At 57.9% G+C, this 27844-nt stretch overlaps 2 protein-coding genes across 5 annotated transcripts in view; one reads left to right on the top strand and one right to left on the bottom strand.

Moving 5' to 3' along the window:
• The first annotated feature begins 1128 nt into the window (after positions 1–1128).
• On the top strand, positions 1129–26920 carry MYH7B (myosin heavy chain 7B). 4 transcript variants are annotated; one of them, XM_013053365.2, is made up of 42 exons: positions 1129–1247; positions 3531–3695; positions 4960–5066; positions 5257–5400; positions 5798–5954; positions 6259–6286; positions 7331–7427; positions 9722–9745; positions 9928–10020; positions 10145–10208; positions 11187–11285; positions 11802–11905; positions 12018–12156; positions 12433–12551; positions 12644–12793; positions 12927–13097; positions 14494–14673; positions 14782–14914; positions 15001–15077; positions 15504–15591; positions 15793–15910; positions 17656–17779; positions 17869–18005; positions 18787–19042; positions 20005–20247; positions 20875–21051; positions 21139–21284; positions 21589–21679; positions 21765–22154; positions 22710–22836; positions 22929–23047; positions 23139–23335; positions 23461–23810; positions 23978–24102; positions 24213–24328; positions 24777–25173; positions 25256–25381; positions 25480–25650; positions 25744–25848; positions 25936–26031; positions 26457–26594; positions 26681–26920. In XM_013053365.2, exons 2-42 carry the CDS (start codon positions 3605–3607, stop codon positions 26690–26692), a joined length of 5826 nt encoding a protein of 1941 aa, XP_012908819.1. In that variant the 5' UTR covers positions 1129–1247; positions 3531–3604; the 3' UTR covers positions 26693–26920. The 4 variants fall into 4 exon arrangements, with proteins under 4 accessions (XP_012908819.1, XP_012908820.1, XP_044940049.1 ...); XM_013053366.2 differs by lacking the exons at positions 1129–1247; positions 3531–3695; positions 4960–5066; positions 5257–5400 and adding an exon at positions 5522–5644; XM_045084114.1 differs by lacking the exons at positions 1129–1247; positions 3531–3695; positions 4960–5066; positions 5257–5400; positions 7331–7427 and having other exon boundaries at positions 5652–5954.
• LOC101671791 (transient receptor potential cation channel subfamily C member 4 associated protein) overlaps positions 26892–27844 on the bottom strand; it is a 66774-nt gene continuing 65821 nt past the window's right edge. Inside the window, exon 19 of the mRNA XM_004746569.3 lies at positions 26892–27814. Coding sequence (XP_004746626.2) covers positions 27677–27814 — 138 coding nt within the window. The 3' untranslated portion in view covers positions 26892–27676. The remainder of the gene's footprint in view (positions 27815–27844) is intronic.

The following is a 27844-nucleotide window of genomic DNA, read 5'->3' on the forward strand; positions in this document are numbered from 1 at the left end:
CAGCAATAGGCCCTCAACCTAGGGAAATCGGAGCCGCCTAGGTCTGGGGGCCTAGGAGCACTGAGGCTGGAGTACCTCCTTGACAGTCCTTCCTAGCACTATCAGCACCTTAATAAAGTCCCTTGAGAAGTGTGGTTCTCAGAGTGATTTCTGGAGAGAGTCCCTACAGCTGAGGTGGCTGGACATACTGAACGCCAGGCCGTGGGTGCCCCAGCGGCCCCCATGTGGTTCTCACCATGACTGCTTTCTCCTTTGCTGGCACCCGCAGCGGGGGGGCGGGTGGGGCGGGTAGAGCACTCACCTTGGGGGTGGGGTCCCAGAGTCTGGCCCGGGCTCCCTCCGTCCCCATCAGGGCCTCCATGTCCTCAGCTCAGCTGAGGGTCTAGATGGGATGATTTCCCTCTCAGGCTTGATGCTCTGATTTCTCATGCCCTGCTGTCTTTAATTGGAGAGAGGGGAAAGCAGAGGTGAGGGGGATATAAAAGATACAGGAAAGTACAGAGAACAATTAACAAAGCATTGTACACATTTTGTCGTATTTGCCTCAAGTCTTCTGCCCCTGGATTCTAGCACTCCAGTGCTCTAGTGACCCCAGTTTTAACACTCCAGGATTGTAAACCAAGGTGCATACATGTCTTGGCTTGGTACTCCTAATCTTGGGAAGTACAGGCAGGAAGAAGGACTTTGGACTGTCTACAGTAGCTATTCTGTGGGTGAGTTAGTTGGGATGAGAAGGTGATTATGAAGAGATGAAGCTTCCGGTGGTTCTAGAATCCTAGGGTCCTAAAGTCAGAGCAGCTGAGGTTACCCAGTCTAAAGCTGCAAGCCCTGTGCCCCCTGTGCATGGTTCCTCACTGCTGTCGGCAGGCTCATTTTCTTCTCGGCAGCCTCCTCCATTGCTGACTGGCTCTAAGGATGCGAGAGCCCCTTTCTGTGTGTGTATCCCAGCCGCTCCCTTATAACCACCCCGTGGGCCTGCTTTGAGTCCACCACAAACCACACAGGCTCCCTCTGCTCCCAGACAGCTCTTCATGTACAGAAGTTCAGTTGCATATTTATGTCCTTGCAGATCGTGGCAGTTGGTGCCTCTCTCGGGTGCATTCTGGATCTCCTCAGTGCTTTATCATTTTTGTCTGCGTCATCTCAGCAGGATGGCGGGCCCCGAGCAGTAGAAGCAAACCTACAGGGCAATGCCAGACCCATTTCTTCTGGATGGTTTCTCAGCCCCAGGTGTATACACCGAGCAGGTAATTCTAGAATTCAGACCCACATCGTATTTGGTATAAGCTAGGCTCATTAGAGGTTCTGATTCTCCAGGCTAATTCGATTGCTGGGGCCCGAGAAAAGAAACTTTCTGTCTGAGCATCTCCGAACAGCACATAGGGTTTCCCCACCTCCTGAGCTTCCTATAAATTGCTCAAGCATAGCCCCTTTGTCTCTGACCCCATGAGAGTAAAACCCTATAATCTTAAACTGTCCATCAAGTTCAGTTCTTACACTCATTCAGCAAAGATTTACTGACTTTCTTCTATGGGCAGATGCTCCGTAAGGTACTGGGGGACATAGACCAAGCTCTTGCCCTTTGGTTGGCACAAAGACTGGGAAACAGTCTAAACATCACCCAAAGGAGACCTGTATCATTTCATATCATGGAATCTCTGTAGGATATGTTCCAGAAAGGGTCTGGGCGTTTGTAATTTTAACAGATACTGCCAAATCTGGCCATGCATTTTAAACATACTTTGTCTATAACACACAAGCAATAAAATACGTACATCTTCCATGCACAGCTCTTTTAGTTTCACAGGGTGAACATACCTGTGTACCACCCCCCCACTTCTGTTATCAGTCTTTAGTGTTTCCTGCATTCCAGAGGCTTCTCTCGTGCCTTATTCCTTCATTACTGTCCCCCAAAGGACCCCTCTTCCACTTTTGTCATCCTGCATTAGTTTCACCAGCTTTGAACTACATACGGTGGAAAATGTATCCTTGAAATTATTTCTATATATTTTATTTATTTTTTTAAGATTTTATTTATTTATTTGACAGACAGAGATCACAAATAGGCAGAGAGGCAGGCAGAGAGAGAGAGGAGGATGCAGGCTCCCCGCTAAGCAGAGAGCCCGATGCAGGGCTCAATCCCAGGACCCTGGGATCATGACCTGAGCCCAAGGCAGAGGCTTTAACCCACTGAGCCATCCAGGTGCCCCATTTTCTATATATTTTATAGAGTATAGATATGTCCATGTATTTGGAATCGGTGGCCAGTTGGTATGGAGGATTTCTCTGTGGGAGCTCAGCCTGACATCTGGTTGGACTCCTGGCTCTGCACCTGTGTGCTTCTACATGTCCACTGTCTCAGGTTCCAGGATCCTTTGATTCTCTGACTCTGAAATTCTGTGGTGTCACCAGGTCCTGAATGGGGTGATGGACAGGAGAGCCTGGAAGTGGCCTGGTGTATCCCGAAGCCCATCTAAAACAGACTGAACGCCAGTGTGCTCAACCCTTGTTGAGAGTGGGGTGCAGGAGGGGGCCGAGAGTGAGAACTTGGTGTCCTGGGAATCGTGAATATCTCCTAAGTGTTCTGATTTCCTCATTTTGCTTTCTCTTCAGCCAAATTACTCTTTCATGCCTGTGGTCCCTGGTCTAGTTTTCTTCATGTATGATTTCCCTAGGGGACCCCAGGGAGATGGGGTAGAGGTGGGGAAGAAAGACACCACATCCCATATTGGAGAGGGATGTCTCACTCTCTCTGCTTCTCTTTTTGTTCAGGTCTCTGCTGTGGCATATCTGTGAGACTTGCCTGTGATTTCTTTTCTCTGGGCCTCAGTTTCTCTGGATGTTTCAAGAGGGTTGTGCCAAATGGCCCCAAAAGGCATTCTGTGGTTTCCTCTCTGAGTCTCCTTGCTCTCTGTTTCTGGGGGTATGAGTCTTTTTCTGGGTGGATCAGACTCCCTGTGACTCAGTTTCTCTCTTGGAGCTCCTCGGTTCTCTCAGATGTCTCCTGGCTTTGTCCCTGCCCCTTTGGTCTCTGAATCCCAGCCTCCCTATCACTTAGTAATACTGAGTGTCTCTCTCTGCCTTTGTGATCCCATGACAATGGGAGGTAAAAATAGCCCAGGGGCTGTGCTGGTAGAGATAAAAGGGAATTTGCCTTTTGTGTCCTGTGGCCAGGCTGGGGGGGCTGTAACACGTGGAGATTGCTGACATAGCTCTCCTCCGCTGACCTTGACGGTGGCAATAAAAGGGGGTGGCGCAGCTCCCAGCCCTCACCGTAGTGCTGAGGTGGGTGATCAGGGCTGAAGTTGGAACCAAGGGCTGAGGGTCCCCATGGGTGGGCAAGAGTCTCTGTATCTGCGGGAAGGATGCTCTGGTGTTTGAGTATGTGTGTGTGTGTGTTGGGGGCTCACCAGGGAGGCTGAGATGGGGACCCCCAGGGAATCGCTGAGTATTAGGCCTTTTGGGTTTTGAATCATGTCCCAGTTTGGGGCCCCGGGGCCCTTAGTTCCTCCGTTGCTGCCATCTTCCAGTGCCTGATGCCTTGGACTGCCTTGAACCTCCAAAATTTTTAGTCCCTCGTCCTCTACCTCTCCGTGCCACCACCATGATGGATGTCAGTGAACTTGGGGAGTCTGCCCGGTACCTCCGCCAGAACTACCAGGACCTGATGAAGGTGCACACTGTCCCATGGGATGGTAAGTGAAGGCAGGAGAGCACAGCCACAGTGTAGCCCTTACGAACTCAGAACGGGAGTGGGGAGGGGTGGTGGCACTTAGCTCAGGGCTGAAGGAGCACTCTGGCATGACCGCTTTAGCCCTGGCCCTTTGCCTCAGAGTCCAGGGTCCTAAGGCTACGTTCTCAGAGACCCTGTGTACATTACGCATGTTTGTGAGCAAGCCTCGGTTTGCTCCTCTGTAAAATGGGACCGTATTCCCTGTCTTCCGGAGCAGCAGGCTGTGGCTGGAGCCCGAGGCCTCCAAGATGAGAGCAACTGTTATGGATGTAGGCTGGTGTCCATAAAACCTGTGCTTTTTTAACCTGAGTTATTTTTAGTGCTTTCTATAGAGCCAAAGACAGGAATAAAGACTACTATTTATGACTTGGTTTGCTCATAGGACAATAATAACAATAGGCAATGTGTACCAAGTGCTTATTTTGTGTCAGGCTGAGTGGATGACTTCCCATGCATCATCTCAACAACCTGGGGAGGGGTGGGGACCAGGGCCAAAGCCAGCTTCATGGGCGTGCAAGCTCTGCTGCTGAAGGGCCTCCTGCTTGATTTAACACTCTGGAATCACCATCTTGAAATTCGTAATAATTTTTTCAACAAAGGACCTGCATTTTAACACCAGGGCCTGCAAGTTATGTAGCTGGTCCTGACTAAGGCACTTGGCTAGAAGTAGCAGGACAGGGAACAGAATCCGGCTGTCTGCAATCTCAGTCCATGCCTTTAACCCACCGTGACATAGGGGTTCCCTGAAGCTTGGGGACCAGCTGGCCAGGTAAGACACGGAATTAGAAGAAGTGGGTTTGAGTTTTCAGCAAAACGGGGGAGGAAGAACCTAGAATTATGTTCCCGATGTTGAGGGCTGCTCCATATGGGACCTCAGGAGATGCCCATAATATTTTGCCTTGGAGGCAACAGACCCAGGAGAAAGGGATTTTCCCAAGGTCGCAGGGTAGATAAGGCAAAAACCGGAATCTGAACCCAAGTGGGTGGTAAGGGACTGTTAACTCAGTCAGGGAAGCCCTCTGAAGAAATCCCGGTAGACTCTCCCTGCTCTACCCTTCCAGGATCCTGGGCGTGGAAGGATCTTCTCTGTCTATTCCCTGCATCCTGGCAGAGGGGATCATGGGAGGGGCATAGCTCTATTGACATGGCTTGGGAACTGCAGCTGGGCCCCCAGCCCCAGATGTGCCTCAGCCTTCTCAAGCCCCAATGTTCTCCCCCCCAACCAGGGAAGAAGAGGGTCTGGGTACCGGATGAACAGGATGCCTATGTGGAGGCCGAGATCAAGTCGGAGGCTACTGGGGGCAGAGTCAATGTGGAGACCAAAGACCAAAAGGTTTGGCTCCCCTCTTTTGGGATTAGCTTCTCTGTCTCCTGGGGTGCAGCACCTTACTAGCTGGAGCTAGCAAACTTAATGAAAGGAGGTGGGGGGTTGCACAGGGGTAAGAGGTTGAGGTTAGTCGGCTCCTGCCGGTCTGCCACCCCACCCTGTGTTAAGGCCTCCCACGATATGGCCGCCCGGACAGGTGCTGATGGTGCGCGAAGCAGAGCTGCAGCCCATGAACCCGCCCCGCTTCGACTTGTTGGAGGACATGGCCATGATGACGCACCTCAACGAGGCGGCAGTGCTGCACAACCTGCGCCAGCGTTATGCTCGCTGGATGATCTACGTGAGCCATGGTCGCGGCTGCGGGCGGCGGGGGTGGGGCCACAGAGGTAGGGGCGGGGCTAGGGGAAGAGCCCGTGCGCTGTGGGGACAGGGCCACGGGGGAAGGGGCGGAGCTAAGGGTGGGACAGGGTGATGTCATGGCCCTGGGGAGGCGGGGCTCCAGGCGGGGGCGGGGCCAAAGGGGGATCGGCTCCTGGAGTGCAGGGGCGGAGCTGGAGCTAGAGGCTTGGCGTGGCAATGTGGAGGTGGGGCCTCGGGCTGCGGGCCGGAGTGAGGGCTGGGGCGGGCACGGACAGCCGCTTGGGGCATGTTGCTGGGGCCAGGGAAGGTTTCTTGAGGGCTGGGGCCGGAGGGTAGGAACTTGGCCTTCAATAACCCACCTTACATTCTCTCCTCAGACGTACTCGGGCCTCTTCTGTGTCACCATCAACCCCTACAAATGGCTCCCGGTGTACACGGCCTCCGTAGTGGCTGCTTACAAGGGAAAGCGCCGCTCGGAGGCCCCACCCCACATATATGCAGTGGCAGATAACGCCTACAATGACATGCTGCGCAGTAAGAGCCGCTTGGACTCCTTTCCCTCACCCAAGACCTCTACCCCCAATCCAGGGAGGCCCCTGTAAAGGACCCCTTCCCCTCCACGTGTACTGCTTCCCTTTTGATGCTGCTGGACACTCCCAGCATAGCATTCTGTCTTTCCAAGTGGGAGCTGGTCACAGTCTGGATGATCCCACTTGGTCCTTCCCTTTTTGGCCCTGGGTGGTGGAGGGCCTGCCCCAGGGCCATGGATATACAGTGTTGCACCTGTGACTGGTTCCCTACCTTGGCTAACTTCTCTATCTCCTACCCTTTCCTCCAGACCGAGAGAACCAGTCCATGCTGATCACGTGAGTGTGGGGCTCTGGGGGTGTGGTGGGAAGTGCTGGCAACCTGGCAAGAGGGGAGTGGAACTAAAATCATTTCCCAGGGTTGATTTCCAAAGCACTTAGGGCAGGCCCTCTACCACCTGGAGCTGGTATCCAAGCTAAATTAGAGCATATTCTCTGTCCCCTTTCTGGGCAGATGCATTATGGGGTAGTGGACAGGGAAGGGATCCCCAAGCACTGGAGTGATCACCAGCCCTGATACTCCCTCCCCACCAGGACCTGGAATTGCTCCTGCCCCCCTTGATCTTTCGAAAATTTTGAAAAATTATGGCTCTGACTCGATGGGAGGGAGATGACTTTCCCTTTTCTCCTTACAGTCTCCTTACCTCTGAATCTTATTTTGATTTTTCATTTGCACCTATGAGAAAGTGGTAGAATTCGTACATGCCAAGTTCATGCCAAGCCAGTATGAACATTGTGTGTGAGTGTGTGTGCATGCAGTCTGGTGGTTAAAAGCAAGACCTGTAAAACCAGAAGGATCTGGGTTCAAGTTCTCACACATCCATTTTGTGCTGGTACCCTTGGGCCCCTGAGTCCCATCAGTAAAACTGAACAATCCTACCTACCTACTATGCAGAGCTATAAGGAGTCAGCCCTGGCACACAGCACAGACATTTACATAACTTCCCTGAGTCCTATTTCCTTACCCATAAAATAGGGGCTGTGATGATGCCTGCTTTACGGGGTTTCTAAGGTGTCAACGAGCCAGTGCAGGTAAAGCTCTTGGCCCAGTGTCTGGCACCGACGTTAGGGCTCAGTAGACAGTGGCATCATCAAGTGTGTTCTCATCTCACACAGGTGTTCTGCCCTGACTTGCTTTATAAACCCTTAGCACCTCCGAGGGTTGATCTGTCCCTGGAGGGTCTTGAGTGGGGGGTCCTGAGTTGGGAGCTGGGTGGGGAGAAGTAGAACGTGGCCCTGATTGTGGGGTGGGGTGTTGGGGGGGGGTGAGGGGAATTTGAGTGGCCAGATGGGCTTTGGTGACTCATGTTTGTGTCGTCTAAGCGGAGAGTCGGGGGCCGGTAAGACGGTTAACACCAAGCGGGTCATTCAGTACTTTGCCATCGTCGCTGCCCTGGGAGACGGGCCGGGCAAGAAGGCCGTAAGACTCGCCCACACGGGCGCTGCTCCCCACTCTCTCCACTGCTTCTCACTGTTTCTCTTTTCTTTTTCTTTCTTTCTTTTTTTTTTTTTCTTTAATTCCTTTTTAGAAAGTTGATCCCCCAGAGCCTCCAGCCCTGCCTGAGCCTCCCACCCCGGTGGCAGACTCTGGCCTGAGCAAGGCTTGACCAAGAGAGAGGCTGTGACCGCCTCTTCTACACCGTGGGACCCAATTCTGGGCGTGCCTCAGTGGCCCCACCTGTAACACAGAGGGGCAGGACCACAGCTGTTCCTAAACTTTTTATGTAATTTTCCCTTCCCTTCTTATTTTTGAAAGTTTACCAAATAGGCAGCTTTTAACTCCGAGGTGGTGGTTTTCTTGGTTTTCGTGCACCAAAGACAGTTACCTGCTGTCAACCAAAAAGCAGGCTGATGGAGCCTAACCAGAGCCAGGGCCACTTGGCAGACCCAACAGCCAGGGTCAGGGGGTGGTTTCTCACCCTGTGATTTCTGTATGGATTTTTGAAATTTCTGAAATAATGGGGGACCAATGTTTTATTTTTGTTTTCCGGGTATAACATTCATTCATGCCTCCAGGGCCAGCTGTTCAGAGCTTTGTGTGTGCTCCTCCACCCCCAAAACGGGCTGCCTTTTCTTTCCAGAAGCCCAAGGCCACCTCCTACTCAGCACCCACTCCTGGTCCTGTTAAGCCTTGCTTTATTCTGGGGCATTTTTCTTTCTTCTTTTTCTTTTCCGTTTTTTTTTTTTTCCCCCATTTAAAGTTGTTTTTCTTTTTACCTTTTCCTTTTTCCCCCCATTTGATTTTCTTGCTTTTGTTTTTGTTGTTTTTCCTTTCACTTTTGTTTTTTATTTTTATTTTTATTTTTTTTGGTGTGGTGGTGGTTGTTTTTGGTGTTTTGTTTTTGCTGTTGACTTTTTGGTGCTCTTTGCTCCTTCCCTTCCCCACCCCCGTTTTTGAACCCCCCCTACCCGACAGTGTCTCTGAGGATGCTGCAGAAAGTCGGGGCTTGGTCCAGTAACGGAAGGGAGGGCAGGAAGAGGCCAGAGCTGGCAGGGGTGCAGCTGGGTGGGGGGGGGGAGACATGAGCTCTGCAAGGTGGTGTGTGGGGCTGTCAGGCAAGGGAGTTTGTGGGAAGAAAGGCTGGCTCAGAGGGTCCATGGATGCTGGAACTTTAAAAGCTTTATCAATCCCCTTCCCTTGGCCCCCAATTTGACTACATCTGCCATAGAGAGCCCTGTTCAAAAGGCCCCAATGTGAGTGTGGGGGACGGAGCTCGGAAGGAGGGGTTCTTGCCACTTGCCTCCAGCCTTGGTTCCCCCAGCAGTGTCTTTGGCGGGGGCGGGGGGATTTTTAAGTCTTGGGCTCCCTGGAGGTGAGTGAATAGCCAGAGTCCCTTGGCCGCCTGGCACCTGGCATTCCAGAACCCACCCCTTCCTTCCTCTCCCTTTCTTCCCAGACTGCAGGGAGCCAGGGTGGGGAACGGAAAGAAGGGGACATGGGCAGAAGACAAGATTGAGGCTGGGAGAGGAAGGGAGGAAGATCCCCTCAATTCAGCTGGTCCCTCTAGATGAGAGGTGCGGTGGCTGTGGTGTCATGGGAGAGGGGACGCCTGGGCTCAGTTCCTGCCCTGTCCCTCACTTAACTGTGTGGCCCGGAGGTCACTTTCCTGCTCTGAGTCTTAGTTTCCTCATTTTGCGACTTAGGGCTCATAATATGCACCTGCCAGGGCCATCTTGTCTAATAATCTACGGGCAATTAATTGCGTGATGGGGATGCAGCAGCTCATCCCAGGACAAAGGAGAAGTGTGAGGAGAGCTCTTACCGGGAGGGAGGTGAGGGGGAGAAGGTTCCAGCCAGAAGGGGGCTCCTCTAGCCTCAGAGCACAGGGAATCCTTCCTGAGAAGGGGGCATTTGAGCTGGGCTCTGAAGGGGAGGAGATTTTAGTCAGGAAGCCCTTGGGCTTTTGGGGCAGGGGCTGCTTCTTGGAGTGGAAAATGAAGGGATATGAAAGAGACTAGAAACAGAGCTGGGGGAGGGGAAGGGCTGCAAGCAGGAGACCCTGAGACACAGCCCCTTGCTTCTGGCCGCTGGCCGGGGCCAGGCTCCTTCCCACTTTCTAGCATTTCTCCTTCTAACGGTGCTGACAGGGTTGGGGAGGGGCGTGGGGGTTACATGCTGGGGTGACTAATGTTCACTGTCCCGCTAACCACTGCCGCCCCCACCCACCAGCCCGCTGAGACTGCATACTTTCTCATGTTGTCTTCTCTCTGCAGCAATTTCCGGCCACGAAGACTGGGGTAAGTATAGGGCCAGGGTCAGTGGGGCAGGCAGTGATAATGAGGCCCCAGGGATCCCTCTTACTCCCCCCCCCCGACCCAAGAGATTGTCCAGTTTGGGCCGAACCCCAGCACCGTTGGGCCCCTCGGTCTCCCATTCAGGGACACTGGGGCTGACAGACCCCTCACACTGCTGTCACCAGGGCACCCTCGAGGATCAAATCATCGAGGCTAACCCTGCCATGGAGGCTTTTGGCAACGCCAAGACCCTGCGGAATGACAACTCATCCCGCTTTGTGAGTGGCCACGGCGGGGGAGGGGGTGGGGTTGGCAGCAGGGAGATGGAGGTGGTGGGAGCTTTCAGCAGCCAGTGCCCGGCAGATGCCTGGGTCCCGGCTGAGCCTGCCCCTCTGCCCGCAGGGCAAGTTCATCCGTATTCACTTCGGCCCCTCTGGGAAGCTGGCATCCGCCGATATTGACAGCTGTGAGTCTCAGGGAGGGTGGGAGAGGGTGGCGAAGGGGGCGGAGGCCTGGGTCTTTCCGCTCAGACTGAGCAGCCATCCTCAAGTCCTGGGGCTCCCACCTGTTCCAGGCACTTCTCTCCATCCCCTGGCCACTGCCCAGTCCTACCCACTCTCACCTGGATCGTTCCACCCACTTCTGTAAGGTCTCCCAGCCTCCACTCCTTGCTTGATCATCCAGCCAGAGTGATCCTGTCTCAGATACTGATCTGATCACATCATATTTCTGCTTAAAATCCTTTTCCAGATTCCATTACCTTAAGATAGAGACCCAGTTCTTCACTGGGCCAGTCAGGATCCTTGTGACTGGGTCCTTACCGCACCTCAGTTCTTTCTCTGACCTCCAGTAGGGCAGGCCTGTACCCTCGACCTGCCCCAGTCTCATGTACACACAGAGTCCCTGTCCTGGAAGCCTCCACGCCCGCCTCTTAGGGGGTTGTTGCCCCTCCCACCTGACCCGCCCCGCTACTTGGACACCAGGTCCCTGGCTGCAGCAAGGCCCTGCACTGACCATTCCCCACCTTGGGACACATGGCCAGACCCCGACGGATGAGCCTCAGGCACAGGATGAGCAAGGAACGGCGTCATTTGCTCCTTGACCGACCCCTTTGCAGACACGTGGGAGCTTAGCTCCGTGCGTCACTGACACACCAGCTCTGCTCTGAAGGGAAGGAGCGTGGTCTGTGGATGAAGGGACGAAGCACAGATGAAAGACAAACATAGATAACCCCCACCCCCGACCCCTGCCAGACACACAGACCTATAGACGCACATTCCCACGCAGACACCCTTCAGTATCTGTAGGCTCGTGTGTGGACACAGCGCCTCTCGACTCACCCTTGACCCTCACTGGCACCTCCTCGCTGCCCCCCTCAGCTCTGCCGGGGTGTCCCATTCTAGGGAGAAACGGGATGGTAGGCCGGTGCCCCTCTTTCTCCTAGATCTCCTGGAGAAGTCGCGAGTGATCTTCCAGCTGCCCGGGGAGCGAGGCTACCACGTCTACTACCAGATCCTCTCTGGGAAGAAGCCAGAGCTACAGGGTGAGAGGCAGGGGTGGATAGAGCGGGCGTCAGAGCCCACGAGGCAGCGTGGGACCGCCTTCCCCTCCCCCCAACTCCTTGGCTGGGACTTCTGGTTATTGTTGAGTTCTCTCCTTCTCGTACTGGGAGACGGGCCCTTGGGTGTCATCACCCTGGTTGTCCCTTCTGCTATCCTGGGACTGGAGAAGCTTTGTCTAGCACCAAGGGGGGAGCAGTGGCTCCGTCTCGGCCCAGCTTCCCTTTCTCACAAACCCCAAAAGGGCAGAGTGTGGTCCTCCCAGTGTCCTAGCACGCCATGTGGAGCTAGGCCTGGACTCATTCCTCAGAGAACCATGAAGAAAGCAAAGCCATGGGCATGGGGGAGGGGGTGAGAAACTCAGCCACAGAGAAGTCCTGGGAGGGCCCCAGAGTCTCCTGCCAGGGTGGCCCCCAGGACCTTTTATGCAGGGATATGGGGGAGGAGACTAGCTGAGTGAACACGACCAAACCCCCAATGCTCCTCCCCGGGCCCCCCAGATATGCTGCTTCTGTCTATGAACCCCTACGACTACCACTTCTGCAGCCAGGGGGTCATCACTGTGGACAATATGGATGATGGGGAAGAGCTCATGGCCACTGACGTATGTCTGGGGTGGAGGGTGGAGCGGGGGGCTGGGTGGAGATCGGGGCAGTCCTGGCGCCCTTCACTTGGTGGGCCCAGGCCTTCTCCGATCCTTCTGTCCCCTGCTATAGCACGCCATGGACATCCTGGGCTTCAGCGTGGATGAGAAGTGCGCCTGCTACAAGATCGTGGGGGCCCTCCTGCACTTTGGCAACATGAAGTTCAAGCAGAAACAGCGGGAGGAGCAGGCCGAGGCTGACGGCACTGAGAGTGAGGGATCCTGACTTGGCCATCAGCCTTGACCCTGATCCCTGTGTCTTATCCATGACCATCAACCCTAACCCTTGTCCACAACATTTGGCCTCAGTTTTACCTGGCCCTGGTTGTAACCCCTGACTTCTCAAGTCCCGACCCTCACCCTCCCGAGCCATACGGTTTGCCTGGCCCGAACTCCACCTCTCCTAACCCCAGGCAGAGGCTGGTAGAGCACCCAGGCGCCCATGTTCTTGGCCGCCTCCTTCTTAACACACCTGTGTGCCCTGCCAGGTGCTGACAAGGCTGCCTACCTGATGGGGGTCAGCAGTGGGGACCTCCTCAAGGGCCTTCTGCACCCCCGAGTGCGTGTAGGGAATGAGTATGTGACCAAGGGCCAGAGTGTGGAGCAGGTGAGTGGCTCGCAGGCCAGGGTACCCCTGGGGACGGCTGGGGCAGGACCCCCTTCCTGTCGGGTCCCAGCCCAGGCTGTGCACACGTCCAGGTGGTGTTTGCTGTGGGGGCGCTGGCCAAGGCCACCTACGACCGGCTGTTCCGCTGGCTGGTATCGCGGATCAACCAGACCCTGGACACCAAGCTGCCCCGGCAGTTCTTCATTGGGGTCCTGGACATCGCGGGCTTCGAGATCTTTGAGGTGCACGCAGGGGCCCTGGGCTCTGTTTCCTGCAGGGCGGGGCACCCCGGGTGGGTGGGGGTGAAGTCGCATGCACCCTGGTCCTCTGCGGGTCCCCATGCCTGTCCACTGAGCCCAGCGCCGCCCCCCGCAGTTCAACAGCTTCGAGCAGCTGTGCATCAACTTCACCAACGAGAAGCTGCAGCAGTTCTTCAACCAGCACATGTTCGTGCTGGAGCAGGAGGAGTACAAGCGTGAGGGCATCGACTGGGTCTTCATCGACTTTGGCTTGGACCTGCAGCCCTGCATTGACCTCATTGAGAAGGTGGGGCGCAGGGCAAGGGGGTGTGGGTGTGGGGAGTGAGCGGGAACAAAAGCGTGCAGGCTGGTGAGCGAGCGTGGGCAAGCCTACACGTGCACACGTGTGCGTCTGCGCAGTGACGTGAGCTTGTGTGTGGGGGCGCGGCTGTGACGTGTCTCCGTGTGTGTGTGTGTGTGTGTGTGTGTGCGTGCGCATGCGTGAATGGCAGTGTGCATCACCGTGAGGTTTGCTGGAGGCAGTGTGAGTGTGTGTTGGTGAACACGTGTGAGGGTTCACCCAGCACCGCTGACCATGGTCCCGTGGGCACACACAGCTCTGCAGTTCCCGAGGAAATCCTGCGGGGTTCAGGTGGGGGTAGGGTCTGTTCACTTTTTTTTTTTTTTTTTTTAAGATTTTATATATTTATTTGATAGAGAGAGATCACAAGTAGGCAGAGAGGCAGGCAGAGAGAGAGGAGGAAGCAGGCTCCCTGCTAAGCAGAGAGCCCCATGTTAGGCTCCATCCCAGGACCCTGAGACCATGACCTGAGCCAAAGGCAGAGGCTTAACCCACTGAGCCCTGGTGCCCCGGGTCTGTTCACTTCTTCATTGGATTGGTTACACCTATTTTCCCATTGTACGAAGATCCGAAGAAAGAAAAATCAAAGAAAATTTGAAAGATCAGAAGTAAAGGGAAGAGAATGTTTCCCCCTAATCCTCTACCTCGTATAGCCTGTAGCTGGCACCTGGGTAAGCCTCCTCCAAACCCGTTATCCTGGGCGCACGTTCTCTTTTATAGACATGCACTCATTTCTCCTTTTACTTTTTCTCTGAAAATGCATTTTGAACATTGAATGTTGTTGAAAACCCCACAAGAGTTCGTGCAGCAGGTGGTTTTTATGCGTTTCTGTGATCTCCTGCTTTGGCACATTTAGGGGGTCAGCGGTGTTTTTGCTTGAAATATTCATTCCCCACTTTGCAGGTTAGGAAATTGAGGCCCAATGCCCCCCCTTCCCCCCCGCTAGTAAGTGAGGAAGCCAAAATTCCAACTGCTTTTTTTAAAATGGCGCTGTGTGTGTGTGAGAGAGAGTGTGTGCGCGACAGAGAGAGAGAGACCACAGGTGTCAGGGGGAGACCACAGACGTCGGGAGGTGAATGGCAGCAGTTTGAGTTTGTGCAGCTGTGAGTGAAGAGGACAGCCTAGAGTGTGACTCGTGCCCAAGGGGGCTGGCAGCCAAGCCACCAACTCCTCTTTTAGAAGACGGGACTCCTGGGCACCTGTGTGGTTTCTGTCCCTCCCAATAGGTGGTTGGGGCATCTGGGAAGGTTTCCAGAAGGAAGGGCTCTAGGATATGGGGATGTGGCCCAGCCAGGATGGGTTGGCCTGATGGCAGCCCTTCAAGCTTATTCCCTGTCCGCAGCCACTGGGCATCCTGTCCATCCTGGAGGAGGAATGCATGTTCCCCAAGGCCTCAGATGCCAGCTTCCGGGCTAAGCTCTACGATAATCATGCGGGGAAGTCACCCAATTTCCAGCAGCCACGGCCTGACAAGAAGCGCAAATACCAGGCCCACTTTGAGGTGGTCCACTATGCGGGCGTGGTAGGTGCCTGCTGGAATCCCAACGCTTGACCGCCCTCCTCCCTTCTCTCGGCTCTCTGTCCCTCACCCAACGCTGCCTTTGCTCAGCACCTGTCCGCTCTCTGCCAGGTGCCTTACAGCATCGTGGGCTGGCTGGAGAAAAACAAGGACCCACTGAATGAGACGGTGGTCCCTATCTTCCAAAAGTCGCAAAACAAGCTCTTGGCTACCCTCTATGAGAATTATGCAGGCTCCTGCTCCAGTGAGTACAGAGGGCCAAGATCTTCATCCTGTAGGGTACTCACAGAGTGGCGTCCCCTAGAGTGACTGGCCCCCTGTCTCTCCTAGCCGAGCCCCCCAAATCTGGGGTGAAAGAGAAGCGTAAGAAGGCAGCATCTTTCCAGACGGTGTCCCAGCTGCACAAGGTGAGGCCCAGGGTGGGCCCCCCCCGTGCAGGTCCTCCCCTGCCAGCATTCACCCCCGTCCCTGGTCCCTGCTCGGTCCCCTGCACCCTGGGCGGGCAGCCGTTAAGACTTGCAGTGATGTTTAACTCCTCTCCACGTGAACATCACAGCAAGTCTGTGCTGCTTCCCGTCCCCACGCTGCCTGGGCAGGGAGCCGCGGGGTCTGTGGGAGGGAAGGGGATTGGGTGGGGTCGGGGTGTGAAGGCTTCGGTGACAGTGACAGGGACAAGCAGAAGAGGGAAGAGGGTCATAAGGATCGGAGTGAAAGGACCGATGTGCAGCGGCATGCTTAGATGCCGGCTCACCAGTCCTTAGCGGGCTGATCCGCTGTGGTTTCCAATTCTGCTTCTTGCCCCTCTTGTGCCTTCTCCCCTCTCCCACCGCCAGGAGAATCTCAACAAGCTGATGACCAACCTGCGGGCCACACAGCCCCACTTTGTCCGTTGCATTGTCCCCAATGAGAACAAGACCCCAGGTAGTCTCCCCAGGGCTGGGTTGGTGGGGTGGGACCATTGGAGGGAGGGGACAGGGCCGACCTGAGAAGCTGGGTCTTCCCTCTTCTTGGGGCCCACATGGTCCTGAAGAAAGCCCTTCTGCGGGCCGGTGGTCTTTCTCTGGGACATGAAGATGTGTCCGTTGACTTCTAACCTCTCCCTTGAACCCCCACCACGTCCAGGGGTCATGGATGCCTTCTTGGTACTACACCAGCTGCGCTGCAACGGGGTTCTGGAGGGGATCCGGATCTGTCGCCAGGGCTTCCCCAACAGGCTGCTCTATGCGGACTTCCGGCAGCGGTGGGTGTCTCCCTGCTGCCCGCCCCCCCCCCCCCAGGTCCTACGCAGCTCCCTTCCCCTTAGCTCTCCTCCAGGTGGAGGCAGCAGCCCGAGGGCACGGGAAGGGCGTACACTTAGAGCCAAAGGGATCAAGGTCGGAGGACTGAGATTCCAGGCACTGAGGGGGACACCAGGGACACCGGGACCGAGGAGGGGGTTGGGCAGAACTCTCAGGGCAGGTGCTGGTGGCTGAGGCAGCAGCAGGCTGGGGGAGTAGCCAGCAGGCTTGCCTTGTGTGTTTGCGGCACAGCCAGTGGCCAGTGGGCTGTGTTGGCGGGTTGAATAGGGAATAAGGAGGAGGAGGATCCCAGGTTTGGGGCCACGCCACCGGGGACTTGGTGGTTTACTGAGAGACCAAGACAGGGTTTTTTGATATTTTGGGGGATGGAGGGTAGTGGATTGAGATCCACTTTAAACAAGTCAAGCTTGAAACATCTTCAGCAGATACCTGAGGGGAAATGTCGAAGGGGGGTCCGGCAGAGCCGGGTGTGGATTTGGGGATTGAGTGAGGGTCCCCAGAGACTAGACTTTATGTAAAGCCAGTCAGCGCTCTTAGTTCCCCTTGGTTTTGAAAGTTTGAGTTTGTTAGGCGTTAGGTGGGCATAGTTCCCTCCCTGTCCCGAAGTCCCCAGGGTCACGACATACCCACGTGTGTTGACACGAAGACTGTGGGCACGCTCACATGCGTGCTGTCTCGTGTGTGCACACTGTCAGCCCCCCAATCCTCCACCCTTATTTTGTGAGTTTGTTAGTCCTTAGACAGAAAGTCTGCGCCATGACTTCTCTTTTCTTTTAATTAAGATTTTTTTAAGAGCAACTTTAGATTCACAGCAACGTGGAGGGGAAGGTACCGAGATTTCCCATATACCTGTGCCCCCCACATGCACAGCCTCCCCCACGATCACCGGAGTGGGACCTCTGTCACAGTGGATGTTCACATCGGGGTTTGCGCATGGTGTTGGGACACCGTGTGGGTTCAGGTGTATAATGACGTGTGGCGTCACTCATTTTGTTAGTGCTGCAAAATATCCCATAGCCTAGTGAGACGCGCTTTGTTCCTCAGTGTCCTTGGGAGGGAGCTTTCATGGTTCTCTGGCCTTCACAGCATGGCCACAGCCACCGTGAACCCTTGCTCTAGAATCCTCTCCCTCAAATGTTCCTTCAGCTTTGATACACTATACCATATCACCTTTGTTGCATTTTTTTGCCTTCTATTTTAAAAAATTTTTAAATTTTTATGTATTTGACAGAAAGAGACACAGAGAGGGAACACAAGCAGGAGGAATGGGAAAGGGAGAAGCAGGCTTCCTGCCGAGCAGGGAGCCCATTGCGGGGCTCTATCCCAGGACACTGGGATCATGACCTGAGCTGAAGGCAGACGCTTAACCGACTGAGCCACCCAGGAGCCCCTATTTTTTGCCTTCTAAAAAAAAAAAAAAAAAGAATTATAAAAAATTATAAGTTAAAATATTATGAAAGTGCTGCACGCCCATTGTAAATACAGTTTCTTAACAAATGTAATGAAAAAATGCATTTAAACACAGCCCAAGCTTTTTAAGCAGCACATGCTCAAGGCCCCTGGGCCGCCACGCTGCCCACCAGCTGGTTCGGTGGGGCAGTCTGCAGCCTCCTCACTGGCCCAGCGATGATTGTCCCTCCCTCCCCTGCCCCGCCCCCTCCTCACCAGCTCTTCCTTGCTCCCCCAGGTACCGTATCCTGAACCCCAGTGCCATCCCAGACGACACCTTCATGGACAGCAGGAAGGCCACAGAGAAGCTCCTGGGCTCCCTGGACATTGACCACACGCAGTACCAGTTTGGTCACACCAAGGTCGGGGCACCCAGGATGCAGGGTGGTCACAGGGGATGGACAACACGCAGGCGCTTGGGGTTCCACCTGGTGCCTCCCCCTTCCCCCAGGTGTTCTTCAAAGCTGGGCTTCTCGGGGTCCTGGAGGAGCTTCGTGACCAGCGTCTGGCCAAGGTTCTGACGCTGCTGCAGGCCCGGAGTCGGGGCCGCCTCATGCGCCTGGAGTACCAGCGCCTGCTGGGCGGCAGGTGTGCGGGGGTGGGGGGGAGGTGGGTAAGAGCTGGCTGGGGAGGGGGTGGGACCTTCAGGCTCTCCGTGGTGCGTGCCAGTATGTCGCATGGGTCAGCTTAGTTGGCCCCTGGGGCTAGTTGGGTGGCTCTGAGGGGCAGGTTCTGTGTTGTGCTCCTCAACTGTCCATCTCCATTTCTTCACCTCAAAAATTGGGGTAAGAGCACCTTTCCCTGCGCTGCAGGCTACCGGGAGTGTGGCCCAGACAGGTAATAATGACAACTGGTGTTTTTCAACACTCTAGAAGTGCCAGCCCCAGGCAGAGGCTTTATTTGCATAATCTTGGTTAAGGTGTGTGACAGTCCCCTGAGGTGGGTGCTGTGATGATCTCCAGCCCCAGGAGGGCCACCATATGAGGCAGAGACCCCATCACAGCTGGTCGGCAGGGGGGCAGGGCGACTAACGTGGAGTGAGAGCCCTGTGTAGTCCGACCCCAGAGCCCAGAGTATAGCAGGATCCACTCCTAGTGTCTTCAGGACACTTGCAAGGGCCGCCGGGGTAGTTAGGGCTTGTGAACCCCTGCCCTGGAGGCAGCCCCGTTGGTCCCTGGACCTCTTTGTCCAGCTCACCTAGAAAGCAGAGGCATCAGACCAACCTACAGGGCTGCCGGGAAGGTGAAGGGAGATCACCCTGAGAGCGTGTAGTGCCGAGCCTCGCCCAGGGCCCCAGACCATCCGGGCTGTCACTGCGAGGGCAGCACTGAGCCTCCCGGCCCCCTGTGGCTTCCCTCCCCCCATCCAGGGACGCCTTGTTCACCATCCAGTGGAATATCCGTGCCTTCAACGCTGTCAAGAACTGGTCCTGGATGAAGCTCTTCTTCAAGATGAAGCCGCTGCTGCGCTCAGCACAGGCCGAGGAGGAGCTGGCCGCCCTGCGGGCCGAGCTGCGGGGGCTCCGCGGGGCTCTGGCTGCTGCCGAGGCCAAGCGCCAGGAGCTGGAGGAGACCCACGTCAGTGTCACCCAGGAGAAGAATGACCTGGCCCTGCAGCTGCAGGCAGTGAGTGGGGGAAGGGAAGGGGGGTTTCTCTTGGTGACCCGTGCCCCCCAACCCCCGGCACCCCAGAAAACAGACTGCTTTGAGGAAACACCACCCCACCATGCTCCCTCCCTCTGGGCCAGGGTGGACCTGGTGTGCCCCAGGTGCTCAGGATCTGGATCTTTCTTCCCAGTCCCAGATGTGCCGTGACAGGAGGCCTGTGGGCTCATGTCCGTGCTTGGCTTCCCCACCCTCCGAGTCCGTCTGTCCACACGTCCCGATGCTCCCACCTCCCGCTGCCTGGGCTTCCTGCTAAACCCGCAGTTGAGCCCCATCTCCCCAGCCCACCCTCCTTTGCCCTCCTGGAGACACATCTCTGCTCCCTTCCCCTGGGACCCCAGGTGGCAAGTAACAGTAATAGCCAGAGGGCAGGGATCAAGGGTCTGGAATCTTTCCAAGTCCAAAGAGGCATTCGTTCCTTCCCCGAACACTGAGTGTCCCCTGTGCACCAGCCCCCATGGTAGCTCTGGTGACACGTTGGTGGGAGGACAGGGTGTGGTCACCAGACTCACCTGCTGGTGCCGAGACTGTCAGGCAGCCAGGTGGTGAGGAGCCGGCGAGGTGGGAGAGAGGAGCCCAGCCGAGCCGGGGCACTGCTGCCCGTCCTCCCAGAAGGCCTCAGCCTGGAACTTCTCTCCTCGAGCCTGTTCGGGTGTCACTCTGGGTTGCCCCCTGCCTGTCTGATGCTCCCCTCTGGATGTTTCTGCTTCAGCTCCTGCCTCTCTTCCTGAGCCCCATCACACCTGAGCCCCTTCAGGGCCCCGAGCAGGTGGTTTAGGAGCATTCCTGGTCCCCAGAGCCCAGCTGGGCATGGGGGTCAGGACTTAGCGTGGACATGAGAAGTTTCTTCAGGGCCTAGCCTGGTCTCCCTTGGCTGATTTAGCCGGCCCTGGCTCTGCCCCATTCCCCACGTCCCTCTCCAGGAGCAAGAAAACTTGGCGGACGCGGAGGAGCGCTGCCACCTGCTGATCAAGTCCAAGGTGCAGCTCGAGGCGAAGGTGAAGGAGCTGAGCGAGAGGCTGGAGGACGAGGAGGAGGTGAACGCCGACCTGGCCGCCCGCCGGCGCAAGCTGGAAGACGAGTGCACAGAGCTCAAAAAGGACATTGATGACCTGGAGCTGACGTTGGCCAAGGCCGAGAAGGAGAAGCAAGCCACGGAGAACAAGGTGTGGGCCCGGCCGGCCGTGGGGCCAGGCAGCTGCTGCTCTCCCTCCGGGCTCTAGGACACCCCTGCTGGGTGGCCGAGGGCGGGTCCCCTCCTCTCTGTGGGCTTCAGTTTGCTCATCTGTCAAATGGGGTCAAGAACAGCATTTACCTGGTTGGGTGGTTGAGGAGTCAGCGTGAGTAGCTCCTGCGGGCACTCAGCGCGGGGCCTAGGCGCTCAGCAGCTGCTAGCACCAGGCATCCGCCCAGGACCGTGGCCTCTCGAGGGCAGGAGGCCCATTGCCCAGCTCTGCGTGCCCCGCCTGCCACTGCGTGCCTTCTGCCATTAGGCCCTCCCTCAGCCCCACACAGTTCGTGGGAGCGGGAGCGTGGACACTTTTACACAGGGAGGGAGGCAGGCGCGGGGTCGGGTGCCTGCCTGGGTGCTCACGGCGGGGCGCGAGGGAGCCAGGATCACCCGGACCCCCTGTTACAGTGAAGGAAACTGGCGTCTACTGAGAACTGAGGCTGAGTGGACTGACTTGACCAAGGCCCCCTAGCTGGAAGAGCCGGTCATTGTGACCTGGAGGGTGGCTTCTCGGACCAGAGTGTGGGGGGGCGTCCTCATGGTGACCCCACCACTGGCACAGGTGAAGAACCTGACGGAAGAGATGGCAGCCCTGGACGAGTCGGTGGCCCGACTCACCAAGGAGAAGAAGGCGTTGCAGGAGGCCCACCAGCAGGCCCTGGGCGACCTGCAGGCCGAGGAGGACCGTGTGAGCGCTCTGGCCAAGGCCAAGCTCCGGCTGGAGCAGCAAGTGGAAGATGTGAGTCCTGGCTCCAGCAGAGGCCAGCGGGGGTCGGGGGCGTGGCAGCTGGGCCTGGCAGCTGAACCTGCTCCCCCCACCCCCCAGTTGGAGTGCTCCCTGGAGCAAGAGAAGAAGCTGCGCATGGACACAGAGCGGGCGAGGCGCAAGCTCGAGGGTGACCTCAAGCTGACGCAGGAGTCAGTGACGGACGCCGCCCAGGACAAGCAGCAGCTGGAGGAGAAGCTCAAGAAGTAGGCATGCGGTGGGCAGCTGACCTGAGCCCCTGGCCAGCAGGCGGCATCGCTGCAGAAGTTGAGCGTGGAGGACTGAGATGGGGGTCGCTAGGGTGCAGGCAGAGTGTCCTGCCTTCCTTGGATCAAGGGCCCAGGCCAGGGTCAGGGCTGGGGTGGGGGTAGAGAGGGACCATGGGGTGGGGGCGGTCCCTTAGGGCTGGGTGCCTCGGGCAGGGAGCTGGGAGACTGGAGGGCGGGGCACCTCCAGGCTGGTCAGTGGCAGTCCAGCCCTGGCCTGGCTCACGCTCCACACCACCCCCAGGAAGGACTCGGAGCTGAGTCAGCTGAACCTGCGGGTAGAGGATGAGCAGCTCCTCGGGGCACAGCTACAGAAGAAGATCAAGGAACTGCAGGTGTGTGGGGCACGGGGTGGGGTGTGGGTAGGGCCAGGACTAGAGTGCTCAGAGGAGGTGCCAGCTGCTGTGTGCCTGTCCCCAGGCTCGGGCAGAGGAGCTAGAAGAGGAGCTGGAGGCGGAGCGGGCGGCCCGGGCCCGCGTGGAGAAGCAGCGGGCAGAGGCGGCCCGGGAGCTGGAGGAGCTGAGCGAGCGGCTGGAGGAGGCCGGCGGGGCATCGGCGGGGCAGCGGGAGGGGTGCCGCAAGCGCGAGGCCGAGCTGGGCCGGCTGCGGCGGGAACTGGAGGAGGCGGCACTGCGGCATGAGGCCACCGTGGCTGCCCTGCGCCGCAAGCAGGCCGAGAGCGCTGCCGAGCTGGGCGAGCAGGTGGACAGTCTGCAGCGCGTGCGGCAGAAGCTGGAAAAGGAGAAGAGCGAGCTGCGCATGGAGGTGGATGATCTGGGCGCCAATGTGGAGACTCTGGCCCGCAGCAAGGTGTCTGCCCCCTTACTAACCCCCCTGAGCTCGGATCCCACACCCATCTCTAGGCCTGACCCTGTACCTGAACCTGACCCCTGACCTATTCACCTGTCATTCAGCCCCAACCCCACACCTGTCCTGACCTCAAACCTTGACTCCTACTAAACTCTGTGCCCTGACTAGGTCATTTTTGACCCAGCATCTAATTTTAACATCTTGGTCTCTGATCTCTATCCTGACTGTTCCTCTCCTGAACCCCAGCATCCAACCTTGGCCCTTGACCTTTGTACCACCAGTCCTGACAGCTGACCTCTGACCAGTCTGCAGCTGACTTCGGGCTCTAGTATCCTAACCTCACCCTGGCCCTCTCACTTCTGACACCTATCTTTTAAAAAACAGTCCAGCAGTAGAATCTCTTGACGTTGAACTTGGGGCTCTGCTTTCCCTTTGTTTCCTGAGCCCACATCTAGCCTTTTAGTTCACAACCCCAGTGTCCCAGCCTCTGGCTGGCAGCCCCAGCCACTGCTTTGTGATTGACAAACTTGTTCTGACTCCTGACCCTGAACCTAGACCAGCGCAGAGAAGCTTTGCCGCACCTATGAGGATCAGCTGAGTGAGGCCAAGATCAAGGTGGAGGAGCTGCAGCGGCAGCTGGCAGATGCGAGCACTCAGCGTGGGAGGCTGCAGACTGAGAGCGGTGAGGCCAGGGGCTCAGCTGGGCCACCCAGGGGCCTTGGTGCCACGCCTCGAGGGCCTGCCTGACCTGCTGGCTCACCCCTTGGCCTGCAGGGGAGCTGAGCCGCCTGCTTGAGGAGAAGGAGTCTCTGATTAGCCAGCTGAGCCGGGGCAAGGCCTCGGCCACCCAGAGCCTGGAGGAACTGCGGAGGCAGCTGGAGGAGGAGAGCAAGGTGGTCTGGCCGCTGGCCACCCCAGAGTGGGCTGGGTAGGCCCTGGGGCCGCCGGCCCAGTCCCGTGCTGAAGTTCCTGCGGTCCCTGCAGGCCAAGAGTGCGCTGGCTCATGCCGTACAGGCTTTGCGGCACGACTGTGACCTCTTGCGGGAGCAGCATGAGGAGGAAGTAGAGGCCCAGGCCGAGCTGCAGCGGCTGCTGTCCAAGGCCAATGCTGAGGTGGCCCAGTGGAGGAGCAAGTACGAGGCAGATGCCATCCAGAGGACCGAGGAGTTGGAGGAGGCCAAGTGAGTACCTTACTCACCGGGCCGTCACCGTGTAGAGGTGGTGTCCGAGCCTCTGAGCCATCAGGGGGCGAGGGGAGACGGGGCACTGTTAAGCCGGCCTCCCTCTGTCTGCTTCCATTGCCTAGAAAGAAGCTGGCCCTGCGGCTGCAGGAAGCAGAGGAGGGAGTGGAGGCTGCTCACGCCAAGTGCTCCTCCCTGGAGAAGGCCAAGCTGCGACTGCAGACGGAGTCAGAGGACGTGACCCTAGAGCTGGAACGGGCCACCTCAGCGGCGGCCGCGCTGGACAAGAAGCAGCGGCATTTGGAGCGGGCGCTGGAGGAGCGGCGGCGGCAGGAGGAGGAGATGCAGCGGGAGCTGGAAGCTGCCCAGAGGGAGGCCCGCAGCCTGGGCACTGAGCTCTTCCGGCTGCGACACAGCCACGAGGAGGCGCTCGAGGCCCTGGAGACGCTTAAGCGGGAGAACAAGAACCTGCAGGGTATGCTCCACCCCGGGGTCAGAGAAGTGCCGTGGGGTCAGCAGGAGCCCCTTGGAGTCATTGAGGGTACCCTGGTGGGGTCCCCCTGGAGTTACAAGTGAATGAAATGACCTGGGTTAGAGCAGAAGGCATGGGGGCGGCCCTTCAGTGTCCTGTTTCCTCTGCAGAGGAGATCAGTGACCTCACAGACCAGGTCAGCCTTAGCGGGAAGAGCATCCAGGAACTGGAGAAAGCCAAAAAGGCTCTGGAAGGGGAGAAGAGTGAGCTCCAGGCCGCACTGGAGGAGGCTGAGGTCAGGGGCTGACCACAGGGCCGGGGTGGGCACCGCCCTGCTCCTGGGCCTCTGTTCTCCGGTAACACGCTTGTGGCCCCTGTGCCCATACTGCCTGCTCTGCGCTCCAGGGAGCCCTGGAGCTGGAGGAGACCAAGACTCTGAGGATCCAGCTGGAGCTGTCCCAGGTCAAGGCGGAGGTGGACCGGAAACTGGCTGAGAAGGATGAGGAATGCACTAACTTGAGGTAGGGGGCCTAAAGTCATTCCTGCCCACCCAACCTGCGTGCCACCTCCCATCCACTCCTCTGGAGGCTGCCATCCCTCCAGTCTTGGCCACCTGCGGGCAGGAGAAAGGCAGGCAGAGTTTGCCAGGCTTACCCCTGCCCTAGAGCTCTGTCAAGGTCAGGACCATCGTCCCCAGTCTAGAGGTGAACTTCAGAGACTAAAAGACTTGCTCAGGGCTACAAGGTGCAGGTAGAGCCAGGATTCAGCCCCATCTGTCTGGAGCCTTGGTTTTGCCCATGAACTTGCTCTGAGGGATAACAGGCAGTCGCAAGGGGCTTGAAACCCGGGAGGGACGATTCATTTGTTCCCACAATGGGTTTGTGTGTGCGGCATTCCTTGGGCGCAAGAGCAGGTCCAGTGCCCGCGCCCACCCCCTTCTCCTGTGCCTCTCCTCCCCTCTTCCCACAGGCGGAACCACCAGCGGGCCGTGGAGTCCCTGCAGGCCTCCCTGGATGCAGAGACAAGGGCCCGCAACGAGGCGCTGCGGCTCAAGAAGAAGATGGAGGGTGACCTCAACGACCTCGAGCTGCAGCTGGGCCATGCCACCCGCCAGGCCATGGAGGCGCAGGCAGCCACGCGGCTGCTGCAGGCCCAGCTCAAGGAGGAGCAGGCGGGGAGAGACGAGGAGCAGCGGCTGGCGGCAGAGCTCCGAGAGCAGGCGCAGGCTCTGGAGCGGCGGGCTGCGCTGCTGGCCGCGGAGCTGGAGGAGCTGCGGGCCGCGCTGGAGCAGGGCGAGCGCAGCCGGCGACTGGCGGAGCAGGAGCTGCTCGAGGCCACCGAGCGTCTTAATCTCCTACACTCACAGGTGGGGACAGGAGGGGCCCAGGGAGGCTTAGGGCGCCAGCCAGCAGGCCCCCCACCCTGAGGCTCTGCTTCTCCTTCCTCAGAACACAGGCCTCCTGAACCAGAAGAAGAAGCTAGAAGTGGATCTGACCCAGCTGAGCGGGGAGGTGGAGGAGGCTGCCCAGGAGAGGCGGGAAGCCGAGGAGAAGGCCAAAAAGGCCATCACTGATGTGAGGCTGGGCTGGGGCCATGGGAGGCCCGGATCGGAGCTCCAAAGGACTTTCGCCTGCTGACCATGCCCTCCCCCCGTACCCCATTCCACCGACAGGCGGCCATGATGGCTGAGGAGCTGAAAAAGGAGCAGGACACGAGTGCACACCTGGAAAGGATGAAGAAGACGCTGGAGCAGACGGTGCGGGAGCTCCAGGCCCGGCTTGAGGAGGCCGAGCAAGCTGCCCTCCGTGGCGGGAAGAAGCAGGTGCAGAAGCTGGAGGCCAAGGTTCGTGCGGCCCTTCCAGTCCTTTCCCTGGCAGGGCGGGCCAGCCCGATGGCAGGCTCCGGGCAGCAGGCCCATCCCTGGATCTGCTTGCAGGTGCGGGAGCTGGAAGCCGAGCTGGATGCAGAGCAGAAGAAGCACGCCGAGGCCCTCAAAGGGGTGCGGAAACACGAGCGCCGGGTCAAGGAGCTCGCATACCAGGTGGGTGACCAGGTCTGCCTTGGGGTGGGGGGGGACCCTGGAGCTGGCCAGGTCTGGCCAAGACCTGAGTTGCTTTTGCCTGCCCAGGCTGAGGAGGACAGGAAGAACCTGGCTCGCATGCAGGACCTGGTGGACAAGCTGCAGAGCAAGGTCAAGAGCTACAAACGCCAGTTCGAGGAGGCGGTGAGCGCACAGGAGTCGGCCCCCCCGGGTCCCTTCAGCTGGGAACTCCCGCTCAGTGCAGCCAGAGGGCAGCAGCCGCCCAGGCTCCCAAGGGTTGGCTTTGTGTGTCTGTGTTGGTTTTGTGTGTGGGCAGGGACCCCACCGTCCCTGGGGGAAGAAGGACAATTTCTTCTCAGCTTGGGCTATAGACAGGACTTAACTCCGTCTCCAAGAGGACCCCATGTGCTTTCCCCTTCTGCGGACCTCTGGAAGCAGTGCTGCCCCCTACCTCCTGGCTTCCCACCTACTGGTCATGGGGGAGGAGGGGAGCACGGAGTGGTGGAGCAGCTGAGGGCCAGAAGCCAGCCCTCTCTGGGGACGGGTTAGACGGGACTGATCCCCTCTCCCAGTTACCAAAGGGTGACCAGGCCTACCTGTGCCCCCAGGAACAGCAGGCCAGTACCAACCTGGCCAAGTACCGCAAGGCCCAGCATGAGCTGGACGACGCAGAGGAGCGGGCAGACATGGCAGAAACCCAGGCGAACAAGCTGCGGGCACGGACCCGGGATGCCCTAGGGCCCAAGGTGAGGGGCTGCACGGGGCACCCCCTGCCCTCTGCCTGGGGTGGGGGCGCGTGGTGGTGCTCACTCAGCCACTCCTTTCTCCCCAGCACAAGGAGTGACGCCAGAGTCTCTGGGCTCTGAAGACGCTGCCTGCCCGCACCCTCTCCTGCTGCCTCTTCTTCCCAGTCTGCCCCATGCCCTGCTGGACCCTGAGTAAATGCCAGTCTGCAGCCCTAGCTGGGGCCTTCTCCTCCTCTGAGGTTCAGGAGAAGAAAGGAACACACGGTCCCTGGACAAAAGTCAGGTCCACATCAGTCATTTAAAATAAAGTTCTTTAATAGTCTCCACTTAATCGTTTTATTTGTTGTTAATAAATTGGCAACACAAGGAGGGGCCGAGGGTGTGCTCCTAGCCAGGCTCCTATGTGTGCGGGCTCAGGCAGGAGACGCTGCCCCTAGGAAGGGCACAGGTACCCTGTGCCCCAAGGGATGGAAGAAAAAGGCCCCCACTTCTAGGGGAGCCCCCCTGGGATGAACACAGCGGCCAGTGAGCAAACAGAACCAGAAGAACTAAAGGAAAACAAGGGAGGGAGGGACAGAGGGGCAGGTGTGGGGGAAGGCGGCGTCCTCTGCAGCCCCCACCCCTGCCCAGGGGGCTCAGAAGCCTTTGCCTGGGTCCAAAGGCCCGAGCAAGCTTGGCTCACAGATTGGAGGAGGGTGCCCGTACCTCCCTCCCCACCCCAGGACTGACAGCCAAGAGACTGGGCAAAAGCTCAGACAGAGCTATTTTTAAAAGTTCCTTTACCTCTGGGTGGGCCAGGGCCCCAGGGTTCTGAAGGAAGGGTGGGCATCCTGTCCCTGTCCTTATCATGGGGAGCTTGAGGGAACCGAGGTTCCCCCAATGACCTGGGGCCCTCCGACCCAAGGGCCAGGGGCTTCTAGATGCTCCTTCCCACCAAGCCTGTACCTGAAGACTTGGGGCAGGCAGAGTAGCGGGGAGGCAGGGGGGAGAGGGGATGCAGCCAGGGCACGGCGTGTGGCACACATCCCCACGCTCACCCGCACGGGCCCTGGCCCAGCAGCCTCCCGAGGCCTGGCCCAAGGTCACTCCTCGGTGAAGTCCCTGTCTATGTCCATGTAGGGCTCCTCAATGTAGCTGACAAGGGCAGAGGGCGACTGGCGGTCTGGGTTCAACAGGATGGACACAGTCTCCTTCCAGTAGGAGAAGCTGATGCAGGAGCTCTGGGCAGAGAGAGAGGGGCAGAGGACCCG

The sequence above is a fragment of the Mustela putorius genome, unplaced genomic scaffold (genome assembly GCF_011764305.1).
Source record: "Mustela putorius furo isolate JIRA1106 unplaced genomic scaffold, ASM1176430v1.1 tig00000743_pilon_pilon_pilon, whole genome shotgun sequence".
Taxonomy (NCBI): domain Eukaryota; kingdom Metazoa; phylum Chordata; class Mammalia; order Carnivora; family Mustelidae; genus Mustela; species Mustela putorius.

Bases quoted from the DNA above. Each gene is read 5' to 3' on its own strand.
- MYH7B (XM_013053365.2), top strand. From the start codon at position 3,605: ATGATGGATGTCAGTGAACTTGGGGAGTCTGCCCGGTACCTCCGCCAG. The intron at 15,592-15,792 runs GTAGTCTCCCCA...CACCACGTCCAG, and splicing joins CAATGAGAACAAGACCCCAG to GGGTCATGGATGCCTTCTTG. The intron at 15,911-17,655 runs GTGGGTGTCTCC...TTGCTCCCCCAG, and splicing joins TATGCGGACTTCCGGCAGCG to GTACCGTATCCTGAACCCCA.